Source organism: Ptiloglossa arizonensis, chromosome 11, assembly GCF_051014685.1.
Source record: "Ptiloglossa arizonensis isolate GNS036 chromosome 11, iyPtiAriz1_principal, whole genome shotgun sequence".
Classification (NCBI taxonomy): domain Eukaryota; kingdom Metazoa; phylum Arthropoda; class Insecta; order Hymenoptera; family Colletidae; genus Ptiloglossa; species Ptiloglossa arizonensis.
This window is the reverse complement of record NC_135058.1, coordinates 17,101,097-17,123,887: the sequence shown is the minus strand read 5'-3', so window position 1 is coordinate 17,123,887 and position 22,791 is coordinate 17,101,097. Positions and strand designations below refer to the sequence as shown.

Sequence of the window (22,791 nt, the reverse complement as noted above, 5' to 3'; positions counted from 1 at the left end):
AGATTTTCGACGCGACGATCGGCAAAAAACGAGGTCGAGTCGAGCGAGAGATCGAGATTCCTCTATTTTTTGTTTTCGAAACGAACGCGAAAGGAACGGTAACGTTGTCCATGGTTGGAGCGAGAGACTGGGAACAGTTTTTCGATAAGGCAAACGACAAGGAGAGCGAACGACAAAGCGAGAGGCTCGGATGGATTTAATTCGAAGCCGCGCGAGGAAGAGCAATTTGAAATCCTAGCTACGTCTAGTTCGTATTCTCCGGTGGTTGCGCGAACGCACGAAATGTCAAAAGACTGCGATATTTGCGTAGCGTCGGCGTACGTACTTGTACCCTCTACGCCCGAGAGGATTCGCAAACGCGAGCGGAGCGCGTTTGCTTCGTTCGCGGCTCCAGACGGAACGTATCGTTGCGTCTCCTCCCTTTCCGGTGAAATAAAATATTAAAATTATTTACGGCGAGCAGGAAGGAAACGATTCGTTTCCAAGATTTACGGTATTTCGAGCACGTCCGAAAGCGTCCGCCGCGGTCGATTCGGCGCTAGCCGCGAGAAGTGCATCGATAGAGCGTACGCGTTTGCGGCATTCCACGCGCGATTCATCGAGCGGACCGAGGACATCGAGGATCACGGACATTGGTCGTAATTAACCCGTTCTACCGAGATGATTCGGGCGACTCGCGGTGCTCGGATAGCGCCGAGAAGCCGATTTCCTAGGTTACGGGGAAACAGGGCCAAACACCGTTAACCTTTTTCGATAAGCGTCGGAGTCGATTCGGCCGTTCGTTTGCTTTCCGTTACTCGCCTTGGGACACGCTCGTTGCCAACGATCGACGGAGACCGACCAGCGTTCCGGATAATTCGCCTTTCCCCCGAAACTCGCGTAAACGGTAATTTAGAAGCAACACGGAGACCCGACGAAATTCGCGATAAATTATCCCGGCCCGCGTTCGCGATTTCATCGTCGACTAAATTCGATCCGTTATTATTTACTCGAGTTAGAACGATGTGTGCCAACGATATTGACGCGTACGATGATTCGTGTTTAATTCGCGTTATTACCGACGCAGCGCGGAGTAAATTGAACACGTTTGCGAACACCGAGGCTCGATGTGTGCAAATTATTGGATCGAGATCGTTTCAACGGAAGAAACCTCGACTTTCAGTCCTGTAACGTTTATTAAATTTTACTTTTACTTTGTCCGGTCGAACGATGAATCGTTTTCCTTCGTAGCATCCAAATTTGAATAAATCGGTAGACGAAATTTCGATAGGAGATTAGTTTACGTTTCGGCGAGTTCCGAGCGCAGCGTCCACGACTGTTATCGTTTTCGGGGATGAGTCAACGAGCCATCCGAATTTCCTTCGAAAACAAGGATACGTCTCGTCGCGCGCGGTAACGCAGAAATATTTTCCGAGCCGCGACGCAAGAGGACCGAGAGACTTTCGATGGTACACGGAACGTATTTTCCTTCGAAGCGTAAGAAATTCGATTTATATGCGTCTCGACGGCGGTAAAACGAGCCTCGCGAAATGGATCTAAACTCGACGCGAAGCAAATAGTCGAAAAAGGAAAGAAAATTTACCAACTATCGGGAAACGGTCGTTACGGAAACAAAATTTTTCGATTGTTCGACCGATACGATTTCGGCGTACGAAATTCGCTTTCGCTTTCGCTTTCGCTTTCGCTTTCGCTTTCCGCGTGCAAGGGATTCGTTCCGTAAAGTTAACGAGCAACGATGATAAATTATTCGGAGACATTGCCCATTCCCTCGAGACAAGGATCGCATCGATCTTTTATCCTTTTTATCCGTCCGATCGTTTTCGACCGCTTTCGAAGCTCGGTAGAAAAGTTTTCGCGAGCGTCGACCCAACCCACGACTTATCCGATTCCCGGAATCGAACCACAGATGTGTGCCCGCCGAACGTTACGGGCGGGAAACTTTTCCAACTCGGGTGCTTCGAGTACATCGTAGAGACAATACGTAAACGACGATCGTATCCACGATGATCGATGCGACGTTTAAAATGTCGTCGGAGCGTAAATAATTGCCGACGAGCTCGTCGACTTTCCTTCTCGTCGAGATTTCCGCGAATTTCCGAAACGCGGACAAATTGTTCCCTTTGCCGGGCAAAATTTATTCTCCTTCCAGAAATACGAAGCGTCGAACCGAAATTGCTATTATCCGGCGATGCGTTTACGCTCGGAACGCTCGCGACAACGTTTCGCTTCTCCGGTGTAGTCACGGTCGTAGTTTCTTCCGAGAAACAAACGTACCGTGGTTCGGACTTGTCTCCAACTACGACGAAACTCGTCACCTCGATGCGGTCGGATCGCGTTAAATTGCGTTACGTATAATGCACTTATCGTTATCGCAAACTACGCCAGAGTATCGGACGATACGAATACGTTGCGTCAAAGGATAGCGCTCCGAACCGATAAGATTTCGAAACTACCTAATTCGCGTGTTTCGCAACTTCGTTCGCAATCTCTCGTAAGGTACGTTTCGTAGCGTCGTTGAAACGCAAACGGTAGGTATAGGCAGGCGATCGGTTAGTTTCGTCGCGGAAGGAACGACGGAAACGCAAATATCGTTGACAACTCCGTTACGGTGAAGCGTTCGTGGGGTAGTTTTTAGGTCGACGAAACCCTGCCTTTGCCTCGTTGTCCGGATGGTGTCGATTTTACGACTCATTGTTAGCCGGTCGACTCGGATTTCGCGAATCGGGCTGCCGGCCAAACGTTTTATGGCTGGCGAAACTGTTGTGCACAGCCGAGCTTGCACGCGACGCTTGCTCATCCTTGTATCGGAGGGTCGAACGAACTCGATGAATAAATAACAACGAAACGATCGTTCCGAGAGCCGAAACGAAACGCGACGTATGGTTCGAGGAAGCAACGATCGGTAAGTTTCGTTGTCTCTTTCCTCGCGACGTACCATCGCGATAAAGTCCGAATCGTTTTGTCCGAAAATGACGAAAAGAATGGAACGAACCTCGTCGATGGACCGTAGAGATCGTCGGTGAAAGTGTCGGTGGCGCTTGGGCTCGAGAACTTTATCCGAGCAAGTGGCATCGATATGGATTTTCATCGAGCTCCGTACGTTCGATGTTTCAGCCGAACGTACTTTCCGAAATATGTATTATACATTCGCGCACGGAAGTGGGACACCGTGTACGCTCAAGTAAAATTGACGCGATGGATTTTTCATCGGTATTTTAATTTATTTAAATGTCAAGCGACACATTTCGACGTCGGTATTCCTCGTATTTATCTCGTTAGGTTGTTCCAATTACTCGAGTTCGTCCCGTCCATAGTTGATATTTGCGGAAAAATGTCTCGACTCGGTTCTATCGGAGACGAACGGGTATTACACGGTGTAAGAACGTAGACAAGTATCATCCGACGATATCGGAAAGAGCTCCGTGTCCGGTTATCGCTGGTTCGAGTTGTCGGTTGATACGTACGATAAAGTCGCTCGAACGTTTCTTCCCTCGTTGCGACTGTTGTGGTGTATTATTAACCGCGTGCGCGAATTCATCGACGGAAAAACGATCTTCCGAGAAGTTAATTATCGATACTATCGCGGAAATATCTCGATAAAATTCCGGACGATGCGAAGAATGCGTGCGAACGGGAGAAAGAGAGGAACAGAGACGAATCGGTGGATTGAAACGCAAAATTAATTTCCGGCCCCGCCGTCGGATCATAGATTATCCGATACTCGCTGCGAACTTATTTGACCTCTTTTCGCCGGAAAAAGCTGTAGAGCGCAACCTACGGCGGTCGAACTTTTCGTTGTTCGACGAAGAAAAATTCAACCGAACGAACAGAGTTACTCGTTTGCAAAAATGGTCGTTTCTTTCGACGGGAGAAACGAATTTTCACCGTCCCGACTTCCTTCGTAAAAAGTATCGATCGATTTCGATGTTTCCAGGAAATTCGATCGGCGAAAGATCGAGATTCCTTGAGAATCGAAGGAGAAAATCTTTTCGACGATAAGTTTTTCGATTCTTGGAATTTCGAGAAGTTTCAACGCGACAAAATTGAATTCCCCTCCGGCGGCGAGTTCGCGTCTTTCGTTTCGCGTTTATCGGCGCGCGATTAAACGGCGTTTAGCAAGCGGAAGCGAGTTTCGTTCCCGCGAAGCGCGAGGTAAAATTAATTCGTAAAAACGCGCCGGGATCCCGGAGTTGCCCTATTTTTCTACCCGCGATCGAAAATCCGCGAAAAAGAGCTCACCGAGGGCTCGACCGAATTGGTCGACGAAAGGATGCCGGGACAGGAATACTTTGCGGACAATGCCCGTGCAATTTCGTCGGTACGGTGAGTCGCCGTGAATTTTGCGGCAAGTCGAGACACGTCGCAGGGAAAATTCAACCGTAACGTTCCGGAGCGAAATTAATTTTCGTCCAAGTACGACTGGCGAAGTCGTGGTTGCGGTACTCGCGGTGCTCTTAGCCAGCTCGTCTTAACTCTCGTATGCCCGCTCGAAAGTTTAAGAGTCCACGGGACCGGAGATCTTTAAATTTTCCCACGAGGGACGAGTTCGCTCCGGAAAGCGGTTCTTCCCTACCGAGTAACGTACGCTCCGAAACCTACCCGGGGAGAATTCGTTTCCTGCGAAGCGACACGTTCGCGGACTCGATTTTAATCGCGGCGAGGCGCCAAGACGTACCAGCTTCGCGGCAGAGATCTCTACCTTTTCTCGTTGGGGGGTTCGCGGTCTCGCCGCGAGAATGAACAGTTTTCGAGAATTCGAGTTTCCGTTCGTTTAAAATGCGTTTCGAAACGTTCTCGCGACGCGTTCCCGCCGCGATCGCGATTCCGTGCTTCGAGAAGCTGTAACGAACTCTGCGCGCGTACGGCCATTATTCGCGTCGAGAGGAGCGACGGTTTCAGCGACCGTTTGCCCATTCTTCTTCGTTCGACCATTGTTTCGATGACTTCCGATTGTCGCGTCAAATCCATTTTTCATCGCAAACGACAATTTCTTGCAAAATTGGGCCACGTTCGGCTCCCCGGAGTAACGTGGCAGTTATCTTCGTTCGCTGAAGCTTTCGAACGGCGAATAACTCGCGCGCGAGCCACTTTGCCGATCTCCGTCGAGCGACCGACCGACGATCCTCCAACGAGTAACCAACTCTCTCTCTCTCTCTCTCTCTCTCTCTCTCTCTCTCTCTCTCCGGGCGGCGCGCGATTTAACCAGGAATTTTTCAACGATCTCTTTCGAAATTTCGTTGCGCGCGGCTGCCTCCCGATTGTTCTTTCGAGGGGTACTTCGAGTCCCGTGGAAACTGGAATAATCTTTCATCGAATTTCGCAACACCGAAAGATTTTTTCGCTTCCTGTTCGAAGCGATCCTATCGGAGAAGAAATTCTGCGGTTCCGATACGAGAAACATCGAACGGGTCGACTTTGAACCTTCCGGTTCTCGTTCGAAAATCAACGAATCGTAAGAAACACGCGGATACCTGTTCGATTCGCCGTCCGAGGATCGACGGTCGCGTACCGTATCTCTTCCGTTATCGTAGCGTAAAATTCGAGCTCGCGGGGAACGCTGATTCGCGCGTCGGCCACCGAACGGGAACGGAAAGTAAAGAAGGACGGAGAAAAATATCGCGTTTCTTCGGCAAAATCAATGTGTCTAGGTGGAAAGAGTGGACGCGTATCTCGGGGCGGTGCTCGGAGCGAACTCGTCTTAACCACTTCTGTACCGGAAAGCTCCGAAGCGCGGTCTACGAGCACATGGTCTAGTAAACCAACGAAAGAGAATTTCCCGCCGCGAAAGTGCTTCCTTGCGCGCGGATAATTCTGAAGGGCAATCGCGAAGAAAAAGAAAAGCTCACCGGCATTCTTGTTCGCGTTGAACTTCCCTCGCGCTGATCCCAGGGCTTTAAACGCGCTTCTCGATTCCCGCTTCGAACCTCCGATCGGATTTAGGCGATCGAATCCGCGATTACGCCGGCTGTTCTTTGCCCCGAAAAACAAATGGATCCCCGCTGAATTCGCGCTAGCCGGCTAGCTAAATCCCACTTCGGTTTATTTGAATTTCTCGACGGGCCGTTCGTATCGATCGAACGTTCGTTCGACGAACGATCTCGTTGTTGCGAGGATTTCGTAAGAACGTAACGCGACCCGTGACCGTCGCTGCGAACCACCGTCCCGCGCCGATCGAACGCCCCGAGTGATCCGACAAATTTCATTTTACGATACTCCATCGCCAACGTTACGGGATTTCGTTCCGTGTCGGCCGCTTCGTTCCATTCTCGATGCGATGATAACGAATTTACAATTCGATGCAGAGAGCCGCGCTTTCCGGGTGACGATTGTTCGCAAAATACGCGGAAATAAATACGAACGCGTACGCGAACGCGAACCCGAGCCGTAATGATAAAACGCGTACGAAACGATCGCTCGCGTTCTTCCGTCGTCTATAATTGAAAGAGAGCAATTTTGCGAGCGGGAAACGCCCGCGGAGAGAGAAGAAGGCTCGATCGTTCGCGAACAATGCCCCTCTATGGATGTTATTCCGCTAGAATAGGAGGAAAATAGCTCGATGGTTTCGAAACTGACGGTCGCGTTACACCCTGTTACCCTCGTCGAGCTGCCTTCTGCGCGTCCTGATTCGCGATCGACCGACAACGCGTGTTTTACCGCTGCCAAAAGTGACCGGAAATTTTTCATCGGCGCCGAAGCATTATCCCCGACGATACCGTTCGTTCGATCGACAAATACGCGTTGCGACTTTGGTAAAACTCGAGGAACGAGTTATCGCGCACCGACTCGCACCGCGCGTGGATCGAACGCATCTCGTCTTTTCGCTCGGAAACGATCGAACCTCGATTTCGTGGCTAATTGAACGCGACGGTCCATCCAACGGGACTGGAAAGAAAAACGGACAAAGGGAGCTACGTGGAAGATCCAGGCGGATGGACTTTGACTCGGCCGGTGGTAGAATACGCGTTCGGGTAAAAGGGGTAATGGAAACGAGGACGGAACGGGATGGAACGAAATAGGATTTTGCGGCGAGCGACCAAACCTGGCCAAGGCCCCTCGTTGGCCCTCCGCCGGTAGTTAGCCGTGACGGACAACCACCGGACACCGAACCCTCGAATAATTATAAAACTAGCGCAAAGTCGTCCACTTTGGCGGAAAACCTTCCAAAGGTTCTTCGAAAGTTCCGAGACAGGGACGACAGGGACGACTGAGATGCGACGTCTTACGCGGCGACGAAGAGAAAATCCGCGTTACCGTGTTCCGAAGCGCTTTTCCTCCTGGGAACTTCTCTGGCTCTTCACCGATCACTTACTCGATCATTTTTTATAAATTTTCAGCGAAAAGACGTTCGCGTCGTTGTCACCGAACTTTAAGAATCGTTCTCCGTTACGGCCATTTATCTCCTACTCGCGACTATTGAGAACAACGTCGAAAGCGCGTCTACGCGCTAGGAAAAACTTTCAACGTCGAGCCAAGGTTTTAAGCGGAAACGCAACAACGACATCGGTTGAAAGGTACAGGCGAGAAGATTCAAAGAGGTAGGGTGAAAGGCGAGAAGGTGAAAAATCGAGGAGAACGCGTTTCGTTTTGCGCTTGCTACGCACGGAACGTTCGGAACGAAAGTTTCGTGCTCGAATCTTTATTTCGATACATCTTAAACAAGAAATGGATAATATTTGGAGTTTGTCGATTAAATCAGCAAGTTGGGTAGCAAGGGCTCAAGAAGCAATTGCAGTATAGTGAACACGGCCATCAGAATGCTACCCAAGGTAACTTGTCCATTGAAAAGACTCTTAAGCAACCCGGTCACTTGGTCGAGAATCTGAAAATATATGGAAACGGTTGTCGTTCGCGTAATATTCTTTTAATACGTTGAATATTCTATAAACGCGATCGACTCGTCGAGGACGTTTTACAGCACACTTACCCTCTCTATGGTACTATCGTTGTAGGGATTCGCCGTGGTAGTTTCTTGAGCTTCGACCAACTGTTCGATGCGAAACAAAAATCGTAAATACGATGTTCGTAAAAATAAAATAACTTCTTTGAAAAATACGAACGATCCTAACGAGGATTCAAAGGAGGATAACGAATTCGAAGAATCTAATTTCGGCGCTCCGCGTACTCGGACGCTTGCACGGACTAGGTCTCGGAAGAGAACGAATTTCGTGGAAGAGTCAAATGTATCGAATGCACAGCGACGGAGTAATGCACGAGTAACGAACCGTATACGCGTGCACAATGGTGAATACTCGTACGAACATTTACCGAGCTCTACAGATTGAAATTCTTACCGCCATGAAGGAGACGAAAGCCAAGACGGCAATAACGGCTACACTGTATCGGTGGAACATTTTGCCCAGTTTTAGTTGTTACGGTGCGTTCGAGTTGGAATCTTGCCCGAAGAAGCTTCGATGTCGAATACTCGCGGTGTATTCCTTTTATAGGAGCTTTCTTATCTTCTTGTCACATTATCGTGGACAGTTTGTCTTTTGTCGCAACGACTGATATCGAGAATTCGGTTCTTCGAAGTCAAAAAACGGAATTGAAACGTATTATCTGGTGGCGAATCGCAACTCGAATAATTACTTCGAGTTAGCGATATACGTAACGACGAGTGTCGGTCGAAGTGAAAATGTGTGGGATAAACTCTGAGTTGAATTTTGTTCGCATACGCTCATCGTGCGATTACGATGTATTTCGTTCGGGTGTTTTCCGATCGCAGAGACAAACGATCGAAACGAAGGCGGTGATTCTACGAGTAGTTGCGTATCCGGAAGAAACGGAACGCAGACGGAGTCTAGAGGAGCAACGTAAATCTGAGAAATTTAGCAAAGACGCGAGGAAAAAGAAGATTTTTTTCAAATAAATATCAAGCGGGAGAGAAGAAACGCGAACGATGTAGCTGTACTCGAAGGATAAGCAATTTTACTAAGTAATGCATTTTTTATTCTTCCTACCACCGTTTCCAAATATATAGATCGCGAAAATTGTGGAAAATAGAGTGCTGAAGACGTTTAAACGTTTTATCAAAAGCTAAGTAATGTGTGAACTGTTCCCAAAACTGTAAACGCGTTTTTCTCGAAACAACGTTTTCATTTATCACTAATTTCGTTCGTTTTCGATATAATTTTGAGAAATTGTTACGAAAAGCGTACACCCCTATAATTGAAACGTTAAAACAATCGTTCGATGAAATTAAAAGTATAAACGGAAAAATTATTCCCACGTGTGTCTACTTGGCCCTTGAATGAAATTGTTGATCACATTTGGACAATCCCCCCCAATTCTTAATGTCCTATAATCCAATCGTAATCGTCTTAGCCCTTGTTCAAAAAGGGCTGCAATTTATTGCCTTGGATGTCACGCGCAACCGTATCTTGGTTCGGACTGTCTCTGAAAATATCGTGTAAAACAATTTTACGCCTAATAAATTTATTTCTCTTTTACGCGTATACTTAAAGTCGCATCGACTATTTATAAGTAGTCTTGCCAATATTGTTTGCTGTCTACTTTTCTGCTTTCGTGGGCTTGCAAGTTCTATTCAATTTTTCGTTGACGATGTTTGCGCTATATTTTATAGTACGTAACTTTGTTTGGAATTTCGATTCTTACTATTCCCCGATGCAAGGGTATTCGTGTTAACACGGTGATCCATTTATTGGTATTTAATTCGTTGCATAGTTTCTTAATTGTATTTGTTAAAAAATTCAACAACTGTCCAATTTCAAAGGCATCCGTAGGACATAATTTTCGTTTCCTTCGAAGAGTCGCGAAGCGATTAAATTTATGTATCGCAGTTTTTTTCCTCCTGTAAACCGGATGCATTATTCGTGTAATATTTTACTTTGGCATTTTCATAAATATTTAGTAAATTCGTTCCTTATCGAGTAAGCAAAGTCGCTACGTCGTAATAAACGACGGGACTTCTATCGAAACTTACACGTAACCGGAAGGCAGGTGACAACGGTCAACGTCGAGCAACGAATTCAAATTATTACGTATCTGCATCCATTTCGTTCTTTCGGCATACATTATACGGTACGGTGTATACCGTGCCGATGGAATTAACCAATGGAATCGATTCTCGAACCGACTTTTCGATTTACTCGATAAAATTGTTTATCCATCTCCGACTTGTGAATATCCGTAAAAATAGTGCGCGGTAAGTATATCACTGGAACAATTGTTTAGACACGCAAGAATCTGACTGGTCGTTCAACCGACTAAATTGTTATTCGAAAAAACGTTCGATCGAATTAAATCCATCGACGAGCGTACCTTTGTATAACGCAAGAGAAACGAAAATAACTTTTTAAAAATATTCCGATGGATACGCAAGAATCGTGCTTCGAGATCTCGTCGCGAAAAGCATTACGACGAAGAAATACGTCGTCGCGTTAAAAGTAAATGTTGCGAAACTCTCTAAACAAGCTTGAAACGCGCGTTGCTGGAAATATTTTTAATCCAGCGAAGCAAGAATCCATCCTCGGGGGCGAGCGCTAGGTCGCGCAATAAATTTCTGCAAAAAAAATCAACCAGCGAAACGATCGTGGAACACGTAGTTTGCGGATACTCGCGAAACAACTACGCAATATTTCCACAGATACGAGCGTATTAGGATAATACGGCGACCAACGCCGTGACGCATGCTGAAACGGATTATGTATTCTTGCACCGACAATGGTCCATCGCGGAAAGCACAAATAGAACAAAAATAATTCCGCCCGAATGCGGTTGATTCTCGTTACGAGTGTATTCAATATTCTACGCGCGATATCCTGCCAGTTTTACGTTGTCACGCTGCGCCAAAATGGAAAATTGCAGTTGATGAAAGAACGTTCTATCGCGACGAGCAACGAAATTCAAAATAAACCGAACGCGCAATTTTGTGCGTGACAAACTCGATACGAGAAAAATATTATCGACGAGACAAAGGTACATCGATGCCAATTTCTAATCGTTCGATCCGCGCGAAACATTCGGAAATCTTCTTCAACGTCGTGAACCGTAACCGGAAAAACTTTTCAATTCGGTAAATCGAAAAAATCACAGTTTTGTGAAAATACGACAGATAAAATGAGAGACATGCTTCTCGTTGAATACAAATATTCCAATTCGATGGATTAATCGCGACTACGTTTGTCAAAATAGCAAGGAAACGATAATATTCGTGAACAGAAAAATATTTTGTCAATTGCCTAAACATAATTTTTGGAACGATAAGAACGAAGATGAAACGCCAAAAGTATCCAATGTGGAAAGAAGGAAGGCAGAGAGAGAGAGAGAGAGAGAGAGAGAGAGAGAGCGTACTCGACGGTACGATCGTATCTCGTAAAATGTATAATTGCGAACAGTAACGTGAGAAATTGATGCCAACAAAGGACACTTCCGAAATAAACCCTCGCTTCGGTTTGAAAGTTAAAAATCGACGTCTCTTCGATGCGAACCTTTTTCGCCGCCAATGTTTGTGTTTCTGTAGGTAAACTCTATCGGTAACTTCGAGTTCCATCGAAATAGCAAACAAATTATACCGAAGTAACGTTAAGAAGCAAAGTACGAGACGATAGAATTCTGCTGGTACGATTTAAGGCACACGAGCAGTCGTTCCGTCTATCCTAACTGTTCGCTTCGTCTTTGATTCTTTGTTTCTTAACATCGAATGTAACAGTTTTACCAACATTGTGAACAGATCTCAAAGTTGAAATCTCTGACCTCTGTAGTAAAGCAATCTAGATACGAAGCAGCGAAGGAGTTTACGGGAATTTTGGACCGTTTGCCAAGTTTGTTCAATCTAATACGCGTTCGCCAAGTTTTTCTAACGTCGCGAAAGTGTCCGCGAGTCGACGTATTTTAATTTCTTTGAAAGTTCGCAGCTTTTCAACGGGACCTGCGTCCCATAGGTACCGACTTTACGTAAGCCCTCTAGAGATAGCTTAACTGAATAGTAGCCAGTTAGCTCGAGATTATTTAATTCCTAGCTCCTTTCCCCGCCTGTCGTCTCCATTTGCTTTTTTTCTTAATCTATTTTCGTCTCGACAGTACCGAGTTAGCGAGATTAACTGCAGAGGAGGAGGTACCGAGGAAGCGTAATTTAAGGATTTTCTTCCTACTTCGTTCTAAAAAATATAAATTACTTACGATCAATGTGCAACTTTTAGCGACGAACGAATGCCTTTGTAAAGGGTTAGGCGTACGTAAAACCGTAACGAACGAATTTCTTCAAAAATATTATAAACGGCAGAGATTTCGAGGTGATTCATTTTTTTACAACGCAGTCGTATATTTTACGATACTGGAAATGATAGTTCAGAACCGAGTAAATTAAACGACTACGGCCAACCAGAGGTACTCGAGGCGGATGGTAAAAAATTAATTGTATCGATTCGATCGTCTCGATGTCTAATATTTTCTCCGATGTAACGGTTGTGCGTTCGAAGGATAAACGCGTTTTCCTTAACCTCTCCAGGGACGAAGATGTTTCGTCCGACGTGGATTCAAATTCGAACCGATATTTCTCCGTAACGTCTATCGATCTTGCAACGATGCACCGGTTTCGTTCGCTGGAAAACTTAACGACAAACGTTATACGAAATACTACTAAAGTAGGTACTAGACGTACACGCGCGTGCCAGTATCCCTGAAGAGGTTAATTACGCGCGTTAACAGGACTGTCCGTATAATCGTTGACCGATTAATTTTCAGGTGGTATAGCGTCGTGTTTAAGAAATTTCCGAACCGACTTTCTGGAGGAATGGCCGACTCCTGAGACGGGGCCCCATTTCGACACTACCATGCAGTCGAACTTCACCGGTCTGGTGGGGAAAACTCTGCATCTGGTATGCAAAGTGAAAAACCTTGGAAATCGAACGGTAAGTTTCAAAAGGCTTCCACATTTTTCGAGCACCCGACCTCGTAATCGTGTAAATCGTGACCTTAACGAATCTCGATTCGAGAAAGAGAACGAACGAACTGCGCTCTCGAACTTTAAACGATGCCGGTAGCTGCGAATAAAAACTTTTTTCTTCGGTTTTCTTCGGCGACTCTATTTCGAGCGCGATAACAACGTTACGCGAATTTACGTACACTCGTCGATTTCGTTGAATCCGTTAAATAAACGTTTCGGCTGTGTTCCTGTTCACCGTGGAGGCTTGAAAAATGAAATCGGTGTCGGTGCTTGCGTCTTTGCATTATTAAACGGTCGTCTTGCACGAAAGCAGAGTCCGGTGGATGGATCGAATGGTATCAGAATCGTACAGATCTCGCATATCGGACTCTTTTCCGGCACATCGGCCTACACGGTATCGTTCTCTCGGTAACTACTGAATATTTAAAACTTCGAGTCCGTTTGTTCGCCGGTACAGCCTTCGCGTCTCAAAGGGAGGATCGATATTCGATGCATTTTAATGGATGCGCTTGAGACAATATCGAATGGAACAGTCCAGCGTCGTATCGAAGATTAGAATCCTGAAAAGGCAAACGATCGAAATATCCAACAATTTCGACGAATCGATCCGTAACGATGTCTTCGGTAAATCCATCGCGTACGGAATGGAAATACCAATTGTGCGTTTCGTTCTTGTTACGTGCCATTCTCCGCGACTTATGGCGCAAACTCGTTGGTGCGTAGCCAGGGTCTTTGACCGGTTCTTTCCGATTAACTTTGACGAAGCTCGTTTATTTCCTCCGAGACGATTTCACGTTCGAGAAAAGGGAGTGCGCATCGAAGCAGCGAAAGTGGACGATCCAGTCAAGGACGAAACGTCCTTGTTGCCACACGGGGCTACGAGTAAGAAGAAACGTGGGACACTTTTCCAAGATTTCACGCCACGTGTTGGGTACGAAGCTGTCGAGAATGGAGCAAAGGGGTATCGTAAATTAAGGGGAATGTTTCTCGACTTGGTCCGTGGATCGCGTAATAAAAAAGTCGCAATACCAACAGTCGGACCATTTTTACCACATTCGTTCTCGCAACCTTCTAACCGTACTTCGACGCGAGCGCGGCGTGTCACTTTCCACTTTCTGGCGAAGCGTGTCTCCGCTTGGAGACGGAAATCGCTCGGATATTTCTACGACGAAATAAAAACGTTAAGAGAAAGGATAACGTCGAAACGGAGATCGTTGGATCGGATCTCGTAAATAACTCGAGGCGGATCTGCATCGTAAATGGAAAGGTACGCAGTCTTGGCAAATTTGTCGGCCACTTCGAACGAGAACTTTTGACCCGACCGAATCCACGATCGTCGAAACCTAACGATAAACACGGCCAAAGCGCGCCAGAGTTTTCGTAACACCGTTGATCCTCTACGGATTAAAAGGGATACGTAGGACTCGCGCGGAACGGGAATTCGCTATGGAAGCAAGAGAAGGGTAAATTCGTTCGAATTCCCAAAGACGCTCGTTTCTAGATTTCCGCTGGATACGACACGCGTTTAATCCCCCATTTGGGAGGTTGGTCGATCGCGAGTGTGGATTCAACGGCTGATCTGTCGTGACGCGTGCTGTCACGATTATGGAAGCTGAAACGGTAGCTAGCTTTCAAAGGCGAAGATACGTACACGATCACGGTACGTTTATCCAGAGCAGCTAAGAACCGGCTGTTAATACACCGAGGACGATAATAGCGGTCTTCATTAGTAAGCATACAGAGACCACGAGCTAATCAACAGCAGTTTGACTTTGGCTCGGAGCCTCTCAATGGAAGCAATTACAATAGCCCCGGACACGGTCTTATCCGATTCTTGCGCTCGGAGTCATTTTAGCTCGGTTAAATGCAACGAATTCCTTTCCTTTTTCATTCGTTTGAATATCACGAAACAGCGAAATATCTATGAAACGTCTTCGAAGAATATGCTTTTAAAATCGGGAGATTTTAAACGAAGTATATTTTGTTCGTACGCGGTACGCTAGCGTACATCGAAACAAATTTAACGGACTACCGAGAAAGTCGTTTCCGTTTATGGAAGGACGTGAAATTGTGAAAAATCTAGAGCGGAATCGTTGCACGTCCTTCGCTGTCGCGTCGGCCCGTTAGGCCTACTATATTCGTAGGCACGGCGGTGAAGAACGCGCGACGATTCGACTCTCGATTTTTCACAATTTCACGTCCTTCCCTGAACGAAAACGACTTTGTCGGTAGCTCGTTGAATCTTTATCAACACGCGCTATCGCATCTACGTGCACAATTGTACGGAACAGATTCGAAAGTCTGAAAAAATATTTAAACCGCGCGTCGCCTCCCTCCGTTCTCGTAACAACGACGAATCTAGTTCCGGGTTCGAAAAATGTTCCGTAGGACGAACGACGAATTGAACGAACGTCGATTAAAACCGAGCAATGGAATTTCAAATCGAGTTCAAACGTCATCGCACAAAAGTAACCGAATCTGTAAAATACGTTGGAATTTCCAAGCAAGACGCGCGACATTTCGGATCAACGCGAACGAAACGCAGATGGAACGTGTGCGCTGGAAAGTGGTTCGCAATGTTACGTAATAACAACAGTGGCGTCAATTATCTACCGGTACGAATAAATTTGAACGTTGACCGACGATTAAGTTCGCGAATGCCCGAAGCAGCGCGTGACAATTCACTGTTTCGATATCTCGCCCACGATTCGAAAACATTTTCTCCGCAACGATAATAACGACGCGTTATTAATACGAAATAACGGTACCGATGAAACTGCGAACGATGCCATCGACGTAGAACGAAACCGTGTACGTGCTATATGTGGCCGCGCGAGCGAGCGCGCGTACGCAAAAGAAAGGTAATACTGTTCGAGTTGAACGAAATATAACGGTAGAGTAGTATACTATATTTCGGAGGTAGATTTCGTACGGTTAAAAGTGTTTTCCTCGTGCGCCGTTTCCCGTTACGTTCCGAGGAGAAAGAAATTCCAAATCTTACCCAACAACTTTCTTTCTTCGCCGTTTCTCAAAGTGTCGAGATCATTACACCGTTCCATACTTCTCGGATAACGGGAAAGTGCAACCCATACGAGCTCGAGTAGATACGTGTGTACAGACGTGGGTGACAAACTCCGGCGGCAGGGAACTCCGGCGGCGGTAACCCGGTCTCCTTTATCCGGGTAAAGATCAGCGAGTCCTTATTTTCTCGAGATCCGTTCTCCGTCTACTTGGGCGATCCCATTTTCCCTTCTGTCCGCTTTCACGGTAAGAGCCTGTAATCCTTGGCCGCGTCAATGGAAGCGTCAAGCCGGTCGAAAGACGAGGGCCTATCACCGGCATTCTCCGTGCAAACAACGCTGAAAACGTTCTCCCTGGTACACGTGCGCGACCTCTCGTCCTTCTCCGAGGCAACCTGGACTAAATTATAATTACGAGGCTGCGCAAACACGAACGTGTTCCGTATCGCTGCCGTCTGGCGGCCAAGTAGACGTATCGGTGTACGAGTTTCGGTTACGATATAGAAATAGGTCCGAGGCTTAATTTCCGGAACCGTTGTCCAATGAAACGAGCTCGTTCGCTTCGGCGCGAGACGCGCGATCGCTGAGACGCGACGTTGGGTCGCGGCATCCGGTGCGAGCTTGGGACGAAGCTTCGACACGGATAAAACCCACCTTGGATCGATCGATCCGGATAAGACCGACTCCGCTTTCGAAACATCGTTAAAGTACACCGTTGTCCGAGAACTTGTCCCCACTGTTCTCCGAAGTTGTTCGCATCGTGTCTCCGATGCGATCATTGAATGGTCCGCGGTGACGTTTCGGCAGTATTGTGCGCGCACGAATCGAGCTGCGAAATATCGCTCCATTGGATCGGAACGATAAAGATTTATAAATGTTCGCAAAAATCGAGGAAAAGAAAAGGTCAACCTTCTGGAAATTCTGAAAGAGATGCAAGAAATTGAAGAAAGTTTAGCAAAGTCGGAGTCGCGACGCGAAACGACCTCGTACGCCGAGTTCACCAGGGACACGTAGCGAGCCACCTCTCTTACAGGAGGACTCCTGTGTAAGACTTATTCGGATTCTGCGTATCGGACCGGTCGTTGCGAGCGTGGCACAAAAGCCCTGGAAAACGTCGAAGAAGCGCGCCTTTGAAAAGATTTCCAGAGACAATACGCGCGCCCTCTCGGTGCATCTTCCACGGGACCTGAGAGTGCAACACGAACGGAGAAGGTGGGAAATTTTGCGGAAAGATGCAGCAATTTCGTTTGCGCGAACGCGTCGGAACCGCGGGCTTGGCCAACGGTTGGTCTCGGTTCGCAGTTGCGAATACATTGCCGGTACGTTCTCGACGTCTACGCGCGTCGATGCGCGTTAACTCGCTCGAAGACGCAAGAATCCGTACGGCGGTGGCCATAGCGCGAGAGCCGAGCGTCGGAATGCTCGAAAGCGGTTCGAATCGATCGAACGGAATGCAACAGTTGCCGATTCCTGTTCGCCCGGTGGACCGCTTCAACGGTTTTTGCGTAAATCCGAAAACAGGTGTAAATAAATCTCGGTGCTGAACGAGCTATTTAACGCGTCCGTGGTAATTCGAGGGAAATTAAAGGACAATAAAGGGAGATCGTACGGGCGCGGATACAGCGGAGAGTAATTCGGAGAACGAGGGAACCGCGAAATTCGCTCGGAGCCATTCGTGGACACTTGGCCCGTTGCTGGCCCGGAGTTCGTTTTACTCGCGCGTACATAAATGCACCACCGCACTGTGCAGCGCCCTCGGTGCATGGAAAGCGGCGCGCACGATCACGCGAGCTGCATAGATTTCGGTTGAATTTCACCAAACAATGCCGCGACTAATGCCGATGACACACCGGTGTCATCTCGAGAACTCGCTGGCTGCCGCAGCTGCCAGGTTCGCGGACCGAGCTAGGACAATACCGAATCTCCATGGTGACGTCACACTCGCCTCGAGTGGAGCGACGCCAACGTAACGGGAAATTGGTTTATGCGGGGCGATGCACTCGTGAAACGAAATACCCTCGAAAAGACCCTTCGTGCCGCAACCACCGAGCTCCCTCTCTCCGTGAACGTTCACGCTTTACGCTTTACGCTTTAATCCCAAGATCTCGGCCGACGCGCCGACCAACATTTAAGAATACACCGTACTTCGCCCCATTCTCACGGCAACTCGAAACACTTCCGATCGATCGAACGGAACCAGGCTTCCTTTCGCGGATACCGTAAAGCGGATCGATGCGCCTGAAACGTTGTTCTTCCAAAATTTGAATTTCACGACGGTCGGTCGTTATACGTAGCCGTTTAAGCGATCGCGTGATTTTAGCGCTGCTTTCGGGAACATTCCAAACTTTGACAACATTGAAAATAAGTTCGCGGAGTTTCGTGACTGTTTCGCCGGTAAGTTCGAAAGTTTCGCTAGTTCGATAAGTTTGCTTACACAGCGTTCGATCGATCGATCGATCGAACGCGTACATTCGTTCCCTGTTACGTAAGTACTTATAGTATATATCGATTTTTCGAAAGCGTTCGACACCGTACCGCTACCGTCTGTTAATTGCAAAACTTTCAACATCGGTGTAAACGGTGCAGCGTTGTCATGGATATCGACTATGTACTTATCCCAGGGAAAAGGGATATCCTTCCTTCTCCAGCCTTCGGTTTCTCTTGGGCGCAATTTCGTGAAACCCCGTCTCGAGTCCTTTGGTGTTCAGAATCGCTCAATGTCCAATCTCTCGATGTCGCTTAATTTTTAGACTCGGCCGTGGGTTATTCTCCGAGATCGGATCGTAAATACAATGGAAATTTAATCGCGGTCCGCCCCGTTGAAGCTTCGTTTCTCTATTTCGCTACGACCGATCGATATATTTTACCGTTACCACGAATCGACGAAACCGTTTTTACATTGCGTTCCATCTGCCCGAATTGAAATCGATTCTATCCATTACGTAATTGAGCCCAAATTTTTCCCAAAAACAGGAAATCCACGTAGCATCGAGCGACGCGTTGACGATCGACTCGTTTCGAAAATAATGTAACGCGGTAAAAACCACCAGTCACCGCGGTGAATAAAATCGAGCGCTTTAGATGCTTGTTTCGTCGCAAAGCCAGATTCGCGATGCGTTCCGTGCACTTGTGTGCAACGCTGTGCAGCGAGCAATACTTTTATACGCCCTTCGTCCCAAATACGTACAAAAGTTTCGCAACTCGAAATCGAGGACTATTCCGAAACAACGGTATTGTGCAAATATTTCTTCCCCCAACTTCAACGGATCCAATTTCATAAAAATTCGAATGAAAATAATAAACGTTACGGAAAGTGGAACGCGACATTTTTATCGTAACCTTCGGAGCGTTGATCGTCTACTAATAATTTTCCCGAATTAGCGAAAACTATATCGCGCAAACTATATTTGCGTAACCGTGCATCGAGTACACGAGTACAATTCAATACCGCGAAACGTTTTTACCGTTTAAAACGGACCTTTTGATTTCATTCCTCTCTCTTTGACTACTTTGACTTTCTATTTCTAGGCAACGTGTTCGAATAGAAAACAAGAACGACGGACACCGTTTGTACGGGCAACTGCTTTTAAACGATTATCGAATGAATTTCAAAGAAATGCATTTTAATTTTCCTTGCACGCGTTTCGTTTGCTCGACACCTTCGTGGCAAACATTTTCCCGCGACGTGGACGTGTTTAAAATATGAACGCCACTCCCGAACATTTAAACGCACTTTGCTCGAAATTCCGCGACAAAATGTCAAGGCCTCTTTGGATTTTTACAGTTGCGTGTAACACAATTCACGAAAATGAACAATTCGTGAAAACAGACGCAAAGATTGACACGTAATACGAAAAGTTTATTAGAAAAATAAATAGCTTACCGCGGATTTAATAGTTTGTACTTCTTTCGACCCATACGTCCCGCATTCGTTTCGGTAACAATGTACATAATTATTTTCCAAGTATTCTATAAACGACTCGCCAACTCTCTTGATTTTTCGCGTTACCGCTTTCGAGTAACCGCAAGTTTACCAAAAGTGATTCGAGTAACGTGTAATTGACTACAGTCCGAATGGTCTCGCATTTGGGTTCATTTTTAACGGTACCTCAAACGTGTCAAGTTTCCGAGAGTGTAGCGTAAACTGCACAGAGGTGCTCCTTTAATTTCTTTAAAGGACGATGCAAAACTTTTGCACGTTCCATCGGTTCGGAGAAACCCTGAAAATGATCAGTTTGTCGCCGAGTGTATCTTTTTTCGACGAACAAATCCGGTAAACGATATCGACGATTATCGTCGTATCGTCCCGATCGCCCTTTGAGCGACAATTAAGGTCAATCGGATATAAATGTAACTCGGAGAGAACGCTGCACTCCGTGAAATTACGTTTACAGTTCATTGATATTGTTGGCAGATTATTGATTTAAATACGCGCGAGGTTCGACCAATTGGCTTCGGAATTAGCGCGACAGGCGTGTGCGCGCGATCTGGGTATCAAATTTTTTATATCGGTTCTACCGAGAGGAATATTCTCGATCGAACGACCGTAAAAATTACCACGACCAATGAATCCGACCAATTTTTTCCACGGTTCGAGAAAATTCGCGAACGAAAAAGAAGCGAAACAAATAACACGCCGCGTCGTGACTTTTTATTTCAGAGTGATCAAGAATCACTCGTTAAGATCGATGAAAAAATTCTATTCGTACGAGTTATCGAAGCAACGTTCTCGAATAATTACTCTGCGAATAATTTGATACTTAAATGTTATCGAGGTGACGTTTACGCGGTTTCATAATGCGAGCGTGCAAGGTTCGACGATCGAGTTCTATGATCTTATGAATATTAAGAAACACTCCTTGAAAATGGAACGTATCTTTTAATACGCTTCGCAGTATCCGATCTCTCGGGGTGTTGCACTTTCCTTCTCGCGTACAAAATTACCGAAAGCGGTTTTATTTTATTTTACTCGAAATTGTGCACACGGCGAAATAAACGAAACTAAAGCGCAACGAGTCGTCGAATTTGTTTTTCAATTTCCCGCGAGGTATTAAAATCTCTATTTTAGCGTAGACGATTACAGTTGTACAGCAGTGTACGGTGAGAATGGGCGTGAAGGAGTACGATCAATATTTGTATTTTACCGCAGGTATCCTGGATAAGGCATCGAGATATACACCTATTAACGGTCGGTCGTTACACGTATACGAGCGACCAGCGTTTCGAAGCTCAGCACCTTGTGCACACCGAAGAATGGACGCTGAGGATACGGTATCCCCAGCGCAAGGACTCTGGGATTTACGAGTGCCAAATATCAACGACACCGCCTATCGGTCATCCTATTTATCTAACGGTAGTTGGTAAGTGTCTCGAGTTAACGGTGCGGATCTTTTGCCCGCGCTCTCCTGGTTTTGCAAAAACCAAGGTACGCGGTAGCCGTGCCCGGCCATTTTGAGTCTCGGGAATTTACCAAAATGGTAATCCGGTTGATTTAAATTCAACTAGAGACCGTCTGGTTTTAAAGAACGACGCCACGTGAGCGACGCCTTCTGCTCCTATCTTGTCACTGCTCTGCGTACAATTTTAATGTCAACACGTAGCTACCTAAATGGGTACGGACGCCTGTGATCTATCGGTCGACGCCCATACCGAAAGGGTTAAGTGCACCGCTCCTTTGACTATAACCCGCTATCTATGCTTGCAGCGGGTATATGGACATTCCACGCACGATGAAATAGCCACCGGTTCACCGATTCACGGTATTGCAAGAGCTTTGTGCGCAAAGTGTTAATATTCACTGACGAATTTTAAGAGACAGAGCGAACACTGCGATACGAGACAAAATATCGTTCTCGTAAAACGGTTTCATATTTTCTACAGGGCTATTTTCGTGTATCGTTAAAAGTGGTCGATTCCAGAAGTACGCGGCTCGTTTGAAATGTTAAAAAGTTTACCTGGATTTGGGTATATCGGTTTTCGTACAGCGATATTCTTATATATATTCGTAGCACGTCTGTTCAGCGCGTCGTCTCGCGACGACAATTATCTTACCATTGTAGCAAATTGAACGCGAATGCGCATACAAAAATTTATTTGCGCAGAATCACGATCGTTATTCACGTTGAAAGGTGATACGTGCCTCGAAGGCATCGTAAATATCGAAGCGTTGCGATACTTGCAATCGAGTTTAACGCCAATATCTGACCAATTTAACGAACCGTGTATTATGCGGGTAAATTATTTCGCTAATTTCGATACGTTATTCCGTTATTACGATGAATCGTTAACGCCGGGTAATGACATCTCGTCGAAAGAAAGAACCCGATTCCCGCGGGTACGGGTGTCGTTCGTCTTTCGTGACTAATAAAATTGTCGCTTCCTCGGCGAAGAAAGCTTCGAGAAAGGTCGGAGACGAATTTACCGGGAAAAATTGAAACGACGTGTTTGCAAAATAAAATTAAAAAGAAAATGGGCAATAGGTCTGCGCGCACATCCGTGATCAATGTGTTTGAAATTCAGTTCGAGATAGATGCAGAGACGTGCAACGAAGCCGCGTGAAAGGGGTTAATCGAGGATACGTACGAAATCCGTGCAAAGACTTCATACGGGTATACAAAGCAGGTGAAACCAGGCCGTCTGCGGGCTCATATATCCTCGCAGGTATACCGTTAATGACTTCTCTGATACCTAACCGGGCCGTACTATTAAATGAGAGGATCTTATCGCACCGACTTGACCTGAAAACGTTACCCAACGCTCGCTTCCATATTTCGTCTCGCGATAAAAGTATCCAGCATTTATATAATACGATGTCTCGTCGAACAGTTTCAACGATCCAATTTATCGATTCCGGTCCTTTCCACTGTC

The 22,791-nt window shown here is 46.5% G+C and overlaps 1 protein-coding gene and 1 long non-coding RNA gene across 4 annotated transcripts in view; one reads left to right on the top strand and one right to left on the bottom strand.

The window, feature by feature from the left end:
• The window catches only part of LOC143152841 (zwei Ig domain protein zig-8), a 33,441-nt gene that overhangs the window by 4,563 nt on the left and 6,087 nt on the right, over positions 1-22,791 (top strand). The window contains exons 1-3 of one of the 3 annotated variants that reach the window (XM_076323399.1): positions 8,275-8,932; positions 12,703-12,869; positions 21,074-21,284. In XM_076323399.1, the coding sequence (XP_076179514.1) occupies positions 12,792-12,869; positions 21,074-21,284 (289 nt within the window). In that variant the 5' untranslated portion in view covers positions 8,275-8,932; positions 12,703-12,791. Of the gene's footprint in view, positions 1-8,274; positions 8,933-8,965; positions 10,163-12,702; positions 12,870-21,073; positions 21,285-22,791 lie in introns of those variants that run through there. The other 2 variants (XM_076323398.1, XM_076323396.1) reach the window with 2 other exon arrangements.
• LOC143152843 (uncharacterized) lies at positions 7,578-8,451 on the bottom strand. Its single transcript, XR_012993651.1, has 3 exons — positions 8,292-8,451; positions 7,925-7,984; positions 7,578-7,819 (listed from the first exon to the last, which is right to left on the bottom strand). It is a non-coding gene; the product is annotated as an uncharacterized LOC143152843 (long non-coding RNA).